The sequence below is a fragment of the Mesoplodon mirus genome, assembly GCF_964341445.2.
Source record: "Mesoplodon mirus genome assembly, chromosome: 13".
NCBI lineage: Eukaryota > Metazoa > Chordata > Mammalia > Artiodactyla > Ziphiidae > Mesoplodon > Mesoplodon mirus.
The window spans coordinates 28,129,123-28,141,466 of NC_138989.1; the positions used below are offsets into that span (position 1 = coordinate 28,129,123).

At 48.6% G+C, this 12,344-nt stretch overlaps 1 protein-coding gene across 1 annotated transcript in view; it reads right to left on the reverse strand.

Annotated features, from left to right (window-relative positions):
* LDLRAD4 (low density lipoprotein receptor class A domain containing 4) overlaps positions 1 to 12,344 on the reverse strand; it is a 288,423-nt gene that overhangs the window by 145,530 nt on the left and 130,549 nt on the right. The window contains 1 exon segment of the mRNA XM_082639952.1: positions 6,907 to 7,369. Within this exon segment, the coding sequence (XP_082496078.1) occupies positions 6,907 to 7,003 (97 nt within the window). The 5' untranslated portion in view covers positions 7,004 to 7,369.

The window sequence follows — 12,344 nt, forward strand, 5'->3', positions numbered from 1 at the left end:
GGCCTCTCCCGCTGCGGAGCAAGGCTCTGGACGCACAGGCTCAGCAGCCATGGCTCACGGGCCCAGCCGCTCCACGGCATGCGGGATCTTCCCAGACCAGGGAACGAACCCGTGTCCCCTGCATCGGCAGGCAGACTCCCAACCACTGCGCCACCAGGGAAGCCCTGACCTTGTAATTCTTATAATATTTATTTTAATGTTATAGCTACTTAAGAGCTATAAAAATAAGGAGTTTATAATTATCTTTATGTTGTACATATTTAAGTAACCTTAAAATGAATACAATTTTAGGCAACATTGAATTTCTTCCTATCCTTATTTAAAATGGGTATGCACACTCTCCTCAGACATTAGGCTACCGTAATACCATAATGCCTCTAGAAAAGAAAATAATCACACTTGTCACAGCAGGAAAACTCTGGGAACAGTGGCAAATGATTTACAGGGAAGACAGTGGGGCTGCGTTTGGGACTGTAAATTGTGTGTTATTTACACAAAGAAACGACGTTATTAAGGAAGGGGCAGGTTTGTAACCAAGGACCAGATGCCAGCCTATACGGGGTGACCTAAGACCAGGCACGCACCAGCGTGCTCTGACATCTCTCAGTAAACTCACTTCCTTCAAGCCAAAGCATGTGAGATTTTACAGAATGCCACTGTCATCTGTCTTTTTACATCTATTAAACCACAATGAAGAAGATCACCTGGGCTTCTCCCATGCACATCAAAAGATTCCATGGACCTGAGACAGACCTTGGAGACAGAGAGGAAGATGGCAGAAGGACGGAGTCTAAGTGAAACTGCACAACCCAGATTGGGACTTGAACCCACTGTCTTTTAATTGAGATCATACACCTGGTCTCAGGACTTAATGAAGCTCAGGTTCTTTATGTCTCATCACAGAAAGAATTCAGCAAGAGGCAAAGTGATAGGTAAGAAGTGGATTTATTTAGAGAGAAACACTTTCCACAGACAGGTGGTCTGTCTGAAAAGGTGAGAGCAGCCCTAGGGTATGGGGTCATCTTAGAAAGTGAGAGCAGCCCTGGGAGAAACATACCCCACAGACAGAGTGTGGGCCATCTCAGAAGGTGAGAAATCTCAAAACATGGGGTGGTTAGTTTTTACAGGCTGGGTAATTTCATAGGCTAACGAGTAGGAGGATTATTCCAACTATTTCAGGGAAGGGACAGGGATTTCCAGGAATTGGGCCACCACCCACTTTTTGGCCTTTTCTGGCTGGCCTCAGAACTGTCATGGCACTGGTGGATGTGTCATGCAGCTGATGTATTACAGTGAGCTCAAGGTCCACTACAAGTTGAATCTTAGGCCATCTTGGACCTAATTGGTTCTAACCAGTTTATGTCACACCCTCGAGGGCTATGTCATTCTTTTAGAGGTTGTGTCCTGCCCCCTTCCCTCCGATTTCATTAGGGGGATGAGAAAGCATCACTAACAGTATCAAGGTATTTCAAAATGCAGAAACCATCTGCGGATGGACAAGGGGTCCATTTTGTCCAGAACTTCAGTCACAGCAAGATAACGAAGAAAGACATCACCAGGGGGCCTTGAACTACGGGCTGAGGAGTCTAGACTCTTTAGGAAGCAAGAAGAAGCCACGGAAAGTTTGGGGGCAAGAGCAGGTATAATTAAAGCTGCACTTTCAAGAATACAGGCAAAACTCAGACAGGGGAGAATGGAGACAGTAAAGCTGCCTGGGTCCTACTGGCAGCACCTACACATGTCTGGCAAGAGCTCCCTGAACAGGCCTGGGTAAAAGCAGCCTCCCTACGGCCCCAGCACCAGCAGGACAAGGTCGCCTGAACTACAGACACAAGGAGAAGCACATGCTGTGGGGAGCTGTCTCTCCATGGTTTTCTTTCTAAAACGCCTTCAAGGTCTTGTCACTGGGAAATATTGCCCACTGGCTGCCCATTTGGAACCTCCATACTTTCATACTGCAGTCTCTTTCCTAATAAAGAACTGAAAAAAGTTATGCAGTAAAGAAACCAATTTTTCTTCTAGAATTTGGCCATCAATCCATCAACCCCTTTTATTGAAAAACAGCTCTCTATCTCCTAAAACTAGCATCCTCCAGGCAGCTTTGGAAAGCATGGGCTAATAACCAACCTGGCAGCCTTGAAGGGCTGAGTTATGAGCTGAAGGTCAGGGTGATGGGAAGCGGGTGGTCAGGATCCCTCAGGGCTGCTCCACGGCTGGAACAGTACAGACCTGTTCAGGCCACCAAGGCAGCCATATCCACCCTGTGCAGGGTCCCGCACTCCTGCTGGTGTGAGAAAAATCCCACTGTGTGGGGGTGCGGACAGGCATCCCAGCAGTTCAGTTCAAGTGCTTCTTGCATTCTGCTCATTAGGCTAAGAAAACCTGGTCAGCAGCATCCTAGAATAGCTCTCTTTCAGATGCCTGAAGACTTATATCCACTCTCATCTTTCTCCTTTATGAGTAAAATAACCTTAATTTATTTAACAACTAGGTCCGGTTATCCTTTTCACAAGAAAGACTTGTAAACTCTGCAGAAAGTTGGTTCATCTACCCAGTTATCCAAGGCCGAATGTCTTTCTGCATTGAATGGAAAGATTCAGAGCCTCAGAAGGTTAACTGAGCATCTAAGGGCGGCCCTGGGGGCAGGGAGGAGCAGGGTCTCAAACCCGCATCAGCTTTAGGTGACAACCCAGGCAGGATGCTTTCCACTCACCAGAGTACAGTGAATCTCAGAGGAAATCTCCCACGGCTGGGACGCTTCAGCAGAGGGCCGGCTGTACCCCGCTGGAAGGATTTCCATTTCTCTCTGCCCAGAGGCGCTGCAGGTTTGATGTCACAGGAGTCTATCCACTTACATCACTGCCTGCGTGAACCAAAGCTCCGTGGGAGGAACCAAATCAGAGACCCCAGGTCACCTGCCTTCTCACCTGCCTGAATGAAATAGCAGCACTGTCGTTGGGCCTTGTGATACTCAGGAGACCCTCCTGGGGGCGGCGTGCTACAGAGTCGCCAACATGTGTGACTCTCGGGACAGGCTGCAGCGCCGTGGATGGGCACCTGGGCACTGAGCTCAGCCAGCCTCAGAAGCTGGGACCAACCAATCCCTTCAGAAATTCAATCACACACCTTAATAAAGTTCACATCTTTGACCCAACAATTCTTTTTCTGGGAGTTTATCCAAAGGAAATAGCCCAATATACAGAAGAGCTTTTTGCACAAAGGTGTTCACCAAAGCATTATTTATAAGGATAAAAGCTGTCCAAAACTGCAATATCCAACAATAAGAGCACAATTTTGAAACTCAAGTACACTTACATAAAAGAATATTATGCAACAATTTAAAATCAAACTTATAATGAAAATGCTCATAATGTAAAGTTAAAAGGGAATGAGCAGATTATAAAATTGAATATATATTATGAACACAGTTCTGTAAGAAGAAACTTACACAGGAAAGACTGAAAGGACACAAGCCAGAATGTTAACAATGGGAAAGCTTCACACAGCAGGACTGTGTGTGGCCAAGTATTTGTCTTCATTCAACTTTCCTGTGCTTTCCAAATTTTCTTACAATGAGCAGGCATTATTTGTAAAAGGAAAAACTTGAGTTTGTTAAAAAGAATAGTATCTAACTGATTAAAATAATTTCTAAATTACATGTGCTGAGAAAATTTAAAACAATGTATAAATTCCTGTAGGCAAGGATTAGCCAAAGAAAATCATAATTAGAAAGCTGAATTTGCAGTACGTATCCATGTGGGTACACCTGCATGCACACAGGAAGCAAGACATAGAGGGGACTTCTAACCACGTGGGCAGGCAGGCAGCCAGCAGTGCATGGCGGAGGGGACTTCCCAGCTTCTACCACCTTCAAGGTAATTTCACATGCTCCAAACAAGCATGGGCTTGCCATGCAAACACGGCTTCGCACAGGTCTCCCAGCCTCCCTCCCAGCCAGACTGCAGCCGCTAAGCCCTTCCTTACATCCTAAGAAATGTGGAGCCCCTCCCACCCCCCCTTCCAAGAGAATCAGAACATAAAATACAAACTGACAAATTTTTTTCAGTGGAGGTATGGTTAACTGTATAGTGACTTTTGTCTAGCAAAAACAAGATTTAAGCCAAGGAAAAATGCCTTAACCCCTTTATCATTTAAGATACGTAAGGCAAGACTTTTTTTCATTAGCATCTTCAATTCCAGCAGCTAAGATGATAGTCTTCAGCTGCCCTGGGATAAGAAAGACTAAAGTCAAAAAACATAAGAACAGTAAATCAAGCGGGGAGGGGAAGCCCCCTGCTCAACTCCATCTGAGACCACAGCTCAACCCGCCCACGGGGCAGGGATGCAGGTTCAGCCCCTTCATCCTACGCCACCGCCACCATAAGTAACTGTTACCAACTATGCAGACAAAGAATGACGAAGAGCAGGCAGAGAACAAATTCATAAGCTGAGTCCCCAGGGACCCACCCCGAGAGAAGGCCAGCACTTAGGTCTCCTTTCATCACTTGTTACTTCCTAGAGATACTGGGAAGCTAAAACCACTGCCCTGGTGTGCCCAGCTCTGATAAATAACAGTCAGCACTCGACAGCTTTCTGAAGGGTGGGTCGATTAGTTAATTCAATCATTCCTGTTGAAGGAATAGGACAAGTCGGTTTCTTTTTTCAAGTACTGACTCTGGAACCTGCCCCTCAACTCTGACACCTGCCCCACGATGCTCCCAGTGCTTCCCAGACTTTCCTGTGCCCCAAGCACCTGGGCTCTTGTTAGGATGCAGCCCTAACATAGCAGGACTAAGTGCGCAGAGACCAGTTAGCTTCCCATCTCTGAGAATGAGACCCAGTCAGTGGTAAGGCTCCCCAGGTGACCCCCGTATGCAGCCAGGGTCGCACATACCACTAGGAGGTTTGGAAAGGCCACCAGCTCAATCTAACTCCTGGCTACTCTGAGTGTGCCCCCTGCGCAGTGACACCAGCACACCAACACCGGCCTCAGAGATGCGGTGAAGAAGGGCGGGGCAACACAGCTAGAACATTAGGTCGGCCACAGTTATCGTTTCACTACTGCCAGTAGTATGATTATTATTCAGGTGGGCTGACACAGCTGGGACAAGGCCAAATTTGTGAAGAAACAGAGTTCTTGGGAAAACTATGAGTTAAAGGAAGATAAGAAAATAAGAGCTGGGGAGGACCTCCGAGAGGGTGGCTCAGGGCAAGTGTGTGGGGAGCTGACAGAGGGCCGTGTGCATGGCCCACAACTGGGGCAGGAACAGTCACAACAGAGACCACTTACCTGGGCCTGAACTAACGGGGCAGGCACTGTCCTAACTACCCCCAGTTCTCCAGGCTGAACCATTCTTGCTTTCCATTCTTTAGCGCCTACTATCTCAAGGCCCCCTGACGGGCTGGGGGCTTCCCCTCCCGGGGGGCAGAAGAGCTAACCACCTAGGAGAAACCGGCAGTGAGCTGGGAGCCTCGGGAGCCAGGCGGGGCACGCTCTTCACCCCTGGGGGGGCAGTGACACAGCTGAGGAGTGTGGGGACAGGCTCGTCTACATTTTGGACTGTGAGCTGCGTGCCCCTCCTCAGGTTCTTTCTGTCCTACCCTCTCTTCCTTCTCTTCTTCCCTCTTCCTCTCGGAGCTGCTTTACAAGCTGCCTTCCACGGCCTCACAGGCAACTCTCTCGGCAGCTGCGTCCCAGGGCTGCAGCTCCTGGGATGGACAGCTGAGGCATGAGCCCTAGGGAGGACCAGAGGAGGGGTTTCCGGTTGGGCTGGCCGGCTGAGGAGGGCCTAGAGAGCTGGGCTCCGCGTACTCTTCTGAAACAGCCATCTCACTCGTCTTCCGGGGCCCTGACCACTCCGGGGGACCTTCCCCAGCTGGCCCCCAGGAGGGGGGTCCCCTGTTACACATGCCCAGCTCCTCCAGCCCTCATTCTCCTGTGAGAGCTGCACATGACCACATTCACTGTCAAACCAGCAAGGGGAGCAGGAACAACACGTGACTGTCAGGAGCAGAGCTCCAGCCGGCGGGGAGGAAGAGCCCCACGCTCTCTCCCCAGCAACCCGAGCTGCCCGCTATACACGACTGGAAAACCTGCCAACTTTTAGGATTCACAGAGCCAGAGAATACAGGCCCTTCTTGTAATTTTCCTACCATCCTTCCTTTAAAAAAAAAAACAAAACTCTTTTTACATAAAACTGTTTTCCCTGGACTCCACGAGGTCCTTCAACTTCACGGCCCCCATTCTATAAATAAGGAGGCAGAGGCCCAGAAGCATTAGTGGCTTTCTGGGATGTTAAGTGAATCAGACAAAGAACCAGGATCCAAATTCAAAAGCCCCGTGGCTCAGGCCCTGGCTCTGGGCACCAGCCAGACTGAGTGGTTCCCTACGAAGGGAGCAAATCAGACCCGGGGGGAGAACATCCACGTGGAAGAGTGACACGGGGCTTCTCCATGAGTCCTTTACAGGAGAAGGTCAGCGCTCAGAGTCGCCGCCCCACTACCGTCAAGAGCGAGTCTCAGGACGAAAACTAACGACGCGGAGGGAGAGGTTACTATTCCCTCCCAGTCTTCCCAGCTCTGGACAGAAAGACACCCCAACACACTGCTCTGCAAGGGATGGATTTTCTTCAAGGACGGTGGCTCGCCGGATACTATGTGTGCCCTACAACTCAACAAAGCAGAATCGTAAAATGTCTGATGCTCTTTCAAATTCCTCTCTACAGAAAAGAACACGCCATAGTTTTGCCAAAATCAGTCACCACGGCAGCCTGAGCCCCTTGCCGCTGTGTGGGCTTCAGTTCCTAAATGTAGACATATATTCATTTCATACAGTTGTTTGGTATCTTATTACCTATCGACTAAGAGATGAAATAAAGTTTTCAGTTAAGTGTGGCGGATTCTCACCTGTGAAAGCATTTGTGGCCTGAAAGCCAGCTTCCTGCATACTGCTCCCCGGCAGGCCTGTGTTCCAACTTGTCGGCTGTCCTGTCACCAGGAACATCCAGGAGGCCTCAGGTCACCTCCATCTCAGCTTGCAGGAGGCCATCACTCTGCCTGTCCAGTTTCTGGTAGCATTGGACACCAACCTGCCCTGCTCCCAGCCTCTGAGAGCAGGTGGTAGCTGGGACGGCACCCAGTCCAGCAGTGTGCACGCTCGGGGCACCGGTCACATCAGCCGTCCAGCCAGAGAGTGGAGGCCATGGTGGGCCCAGGAGCGAGGAAGCTGTCCCATGGACACCAGCCTACCCACCTCAGAGGAAGGACCCCCCCAGCCGCCTGGCAGCCAGCATTCTCCAGGGGTCTCACTTGCTCCGGGGGGTTCAGGAGGGTCTGATCTGCAGCTCTCTATGCTTCGCCTCTCCCCTTGCTGAAATTAAAAAGAAAGAGATCATTTTCCTGAGGACCTGTAGAACATGAAACTCAGTAGACCCACAGAGGCCAAAAAAGAAAAAGAAGAAGCCCCCAGAGCCGTGCCCATGACCACACTGTGTGGGAAGTGGGGCACGTATAGCACTTCTCCTGCTGCTTGAGAAGGGGTGGGGGGCCGGGGGGACTCCTACACCCAGAACAAGATGGGGCCAGCTGCTCCAAGCCGTTCTAGGAACAGTTACAAAGGTCACACGCATTCAAATGTCCTCCCCAGGCTACCCTAGGCCACAGACACATGAAGGAGAAATCCATTTCCTAAGCAGTTTCCTGAGGTTTTACAAGTGGGATCTGAGGTTCATGCCCACTGCTGTCAGCACGCCAGAAAGAACTTGGGTTGAGCTGTTTCACAAAGTGACTCTTGGGACTTCCCTGGTGGTCCAGTGGCTAACACTCCAGGCTCCCAATGCAGGGGGCCCGGGTTCGATCCCTGGTCAGGGAACTAGATCCCACATGCTGCAACTAAAGATCTTGCATGACCCAACTAAGACCCGGTGCAGCCAAATACATAAATTAAAAAATATTTTTTTAAGTGACTCTTAAGTGGGAAGAAAAGGTCAGTGATAATTTTTTTAAAAGAATAGGAAGGAAAAGCAAATTTAATCTATCAATATAAACTGTTCCAAATATATTACATATCCCATAATAATAAAAGCATTTTACAAATACTCATATATTTTAATGTTGTTATACTAGCAACATTAACTACAAGAATGTTAGAAGTCCAAAGGACCAGACTTTTTTTTTTCTGGCTGCATTGGGTCTTCATTGCTGTGCGTGGGCTTTCTCTAGCTGCGGCAAGTGGGGGCTACTCTTCATTGTGGTGCGCGGGCTTCTCATTGCAGTGGCTTCTCTTGTTGTGGAGCACGGGCTCTAGGCGCGTGGGCTTCAGTAGTTGTGGCACGTGGGTTCAGTAGTTGTGGCTTGTGGGATCTAGAGCACAGGCTCAGTAGTTGTGGCGCACAGGCTCAGTTGCTCCGTGGCATGTGGGATCTTCATGCACCAGGGATCGAACCCGTGTCCCCTGCATTGGCAGACGGATTCTTAACCACTGCACCAGCCCAAGGACCAGGCTTTTGGGTTTTTTAAATTTTATTTTTATTTATTTATTTATTTTTAACATCTTTATTGTAGTGTAATTGCTTTAAAATGGTGTGTTAGTTTCTGCTGTATAACAAAGTGAATCAGCTATACATATACATGCATCCCCATATCTCCTCACTCTTGCGTCTCCTTCCCACCCTCCCTATCCTACCCCTCTAGGTGGACACAAAGCACCGAGCTGATCTCCCTGTGTTATGCAGCTGCTTTCCACTAGCTATCTATTTTACATTTGGTAGTGTATATATGTCCACGCCACTCTCTCACTTCGTCCCAGCTTACCCTTCCCCCTCCCCGTGTCCTCAAGTCCATTCTCTACGTAGGACCAGACTTTTAAAATAGAATCCCAAATATGAATCTCTGGTATTAGAGAAAAGGAACCTTTTCCATTATTATCACTTCATCTTAAACAATTTATAGCTCATTTTTAGAAAATGTAACTTTATTCCTCTTTTTCACCATCAAACTAGAGAAAAGAAAAAAATTTAAGAAAACAGCACATAACAGAAAGGAACCCTCTGTTAAAGCCCTCTTACTGTAAACATAAGGTAATAAAGTAAAACATCACTAATTCAGACTAACTGGAAGGAAGCCCTAGTGTATTAAGGAAGCACCTTAATTACATAGAGAAAGAAATTAAACTGCATTGCCTTCATGTACTTGCAGTAACAATCTCAGTTAATAAAGTGCAGCCCGTAGGAGTCCTCAAGTTTAATGAATAGGTAAAAAATTTAATTAAAAATCATTTATGTAAATGGTGGTTCTGAAGTGCTTGAAAATGTGAGAAAAATGTTTGTTCTCTGAATTTAAACATTCCATATCAAATGACCAGTACAGACAGTTATCAATGTCCCAAGGTCCTACACCAACATCCAGAGTAAAGGACCATGTGCACCGTAGTTATCTACTTTAGGGAATGGAATTGCCAGTTAAAAATAAAAGCCCACCTGCCCTAAAACCTTGATTATCTTTACTCTTTCTATGATGCTTTCAATGCACAGAAATACTAGACTGTATTTGTTCTCTTTTCCTGAACTCAAAGACAAACTAAAGTGTGGTGATATTTTTGTTGTTTTATTGAGGGGTTTTGCTTAATTATCTTGTTCCATTGCAAAAGGCATGCTCCCACAATTTTTTAAAAAACCAAGCTATACATTTCAAAAGGCTATAGGAAAGATTGAGGCTGATGTGGATAGAAATAGAAGAAACAACAAACTCTTCTTTTTTTTCTCTTACTGTCTCTGTCACACTCACCGATACTTAACTTTACTTCTAAAAGAGAGGGAAGACGGCAGGTGTGTAACAGCTCCCCCTGAGGTCTTGGGCACGGTCCTGGCCTGGATGTTTAGAGCATGACATGTGTGGTTCCCAACACAGGTTGAAGGGCCAAAATTTATTTTAACGTGCATATTCTTACATACATTTGGAGTCTCCTTAATATGCAATTTTCAAGTGAAAGTGAACCTGTAACTGCCATAAAATGTTTTCTTCCTCACCACTAACAACACAGATAAGATACCTTTTCTAGAAACACACAAAAAAGAGGAGTGGGGGTTTTCCTGTTGGCGCAGTGGTTGAGAGTCCGCCTGCCAATGCGGAGGACGCGGGTTCATGCCCCGGTCCGGGAAGATACCACATGCCGCGGAGCGGCTGGGCCCGTGAGCCATGGCCGCTGAGCCTGCGCGTCCGGAGCCTGTGCTCCGCAACGGGAGAGGCCACAGCAGTGAGAGGCCCGCGTACCGCAAAAAAAAAAAAAAAAAAAAAGAGGAGTGGGTCCCCAGAACCTGGAGTCTGTTCTGTTCAGCGAGGGACCGACCAAAGGGAACAGGGTCAGGCAGCCATGCTCAGGAGGAAAGTACAGATGACCCAGCAGGCTGGAGAACAGGTGGGTAATTGGGACCCAGAATTGGCAGAAGTACCACACATCGGCTTTCACAGCTCGGCAGCCAACCAAGAATCAGGAAAAAGGTGCAGAAGCTGAACACATCGCTGTCCTGCCTGCCTCCCACCCTCGAGGGCCCTGCTTACCTTCTAGTCTCAGATGTGGCACCTCACCCACCCCGGGACTAAATGCAGAGCCCGGTAACCTGGCTCGCTGGCCCTGGCCGCAGCTGTGGCTGCATGCAGGGGTGCTGATCGCTCAGCACCATCTCTCCGCTGAGCTGTAAGCCCCACGGGGACGTTTCCCTTGAGCACCTAAGGCACTGCCTGGTGCCCAGTGGACATCAGTAGGACGAGTCTACTGAACGATGGATGGGTGGACCAAGGCTGCTGGTGTTTGGACGAGGCGCACAGAGAGGCTCGGCAGACCCTGCAAACCAACCCGCTGCCCTGAGCCATGCTGATGGATGCCATCCCCGGGCTGAGAGGCTGTTCACACCTCTGGCTCTGAGCCTCTGAACTGGCAAGGCTTTTGCTACCATCCCACTAGTCAAGGTGACACAAGGATAACGAGCAATGACTCCCCTGCACTCACACTTCACAGCAAAGTACCCAGCACAGGCCCATGGAGGTAACTGCTCTAAATCCTCTCAAGCCACAGAGAAAACTCTAGCCCCACAGAGGTTACACGACTTAGCCCCAAGCTAGCGCTCAGGAGTTGGGACTAACGCCTGGTCTCTTGCCCTCCAGCCACTGTTATTCCCATGCTACTTCTGAATCTCAGGTAGTTTCCTAAACCGAAGTGCCTTAACGCTGGTAATGCTCAAATCAGGAAAATCTAGGGGGGAAAAGAGGAAAAATAAAGAAAGAGGCAACTTACCCAGGATGCAAGGTCACAGAGTAACCCTGAACCCATTCAAGAGCCCCTCTACAGCAAGCACACTACCACCATCCTGCCATGGACATATGGACATACACACGCACACACACGTTCTACTTACACTGGGAAGATGGGCAGGACTAACCAGGAAATAAATTAATTCAATACTGCACTTGAAACATGTCGTTAAGTCCCTCCCATAATGGAGCAACAGTTACTAAGGAAATAGAGCACACAAAAGGGAAAAACACCCCCACAACAAGGGACATTCTTAAAAACATGAACGCCCACGAAACCTAACCAAATAAGTTGTGGAATACGTTTGCTTTACCACTTGTTCTCAAAAACTCATATGACACACAGCCTCTCTAGAATCACTGGGGAGTGAAAAGAACTGCATTCCACAGATGACACCTATCATGAAAGTTCAGTGCGGAAAGACTCACGATTCAGGAAACACAGGGTCACACGCTGGGCACAGAGGCCAACTCAACAGAGAAGTCAAACAACCTTTTCTCAAAATCTAGTAACACTAGTATAAGTATAGTGCATAAAGAATCAATACTGGGGGCTTCCCTGGTGGCGCAGTGGTTGAGAGTCCGCCTGCTGATGCAGGGGACACGGGTTCGTGCCCCAGTCTGGGAAGATCCATGCCGCGGAGCGGCTGGGCCCATGAGCCATGGCCGCTGAGCCTGCGCGTCTGGAGCCTGTGCTCCGCAACAGGAGAGGCCACAACAGTGAGAGGCCCGTGTACCACAAAAAAAAAAAAAAAAAAAAAAAATCAATACCGCAGTTTCATTTCTGATTTCCTCGCACCATGGACAGACTGCCTCGCTGGTACCTTGGTTACCTAGGTGACGGCCACCTGGGTGATGGCCAAACCGAGCAGCCTCAGGCTCCAGGCCGCAGAGGTCCCACCTGTCTGAGGACGGGCACTGCTCCACCCTCGGAGGAAGGAGCATGGAGAGGTGAAGGGATGGTCCCAACCCCGACAAAACCATGACACTGTTGCAAAACTCAGAAAACAGGAATAAATAGGTTGAGAGTGTGCCAC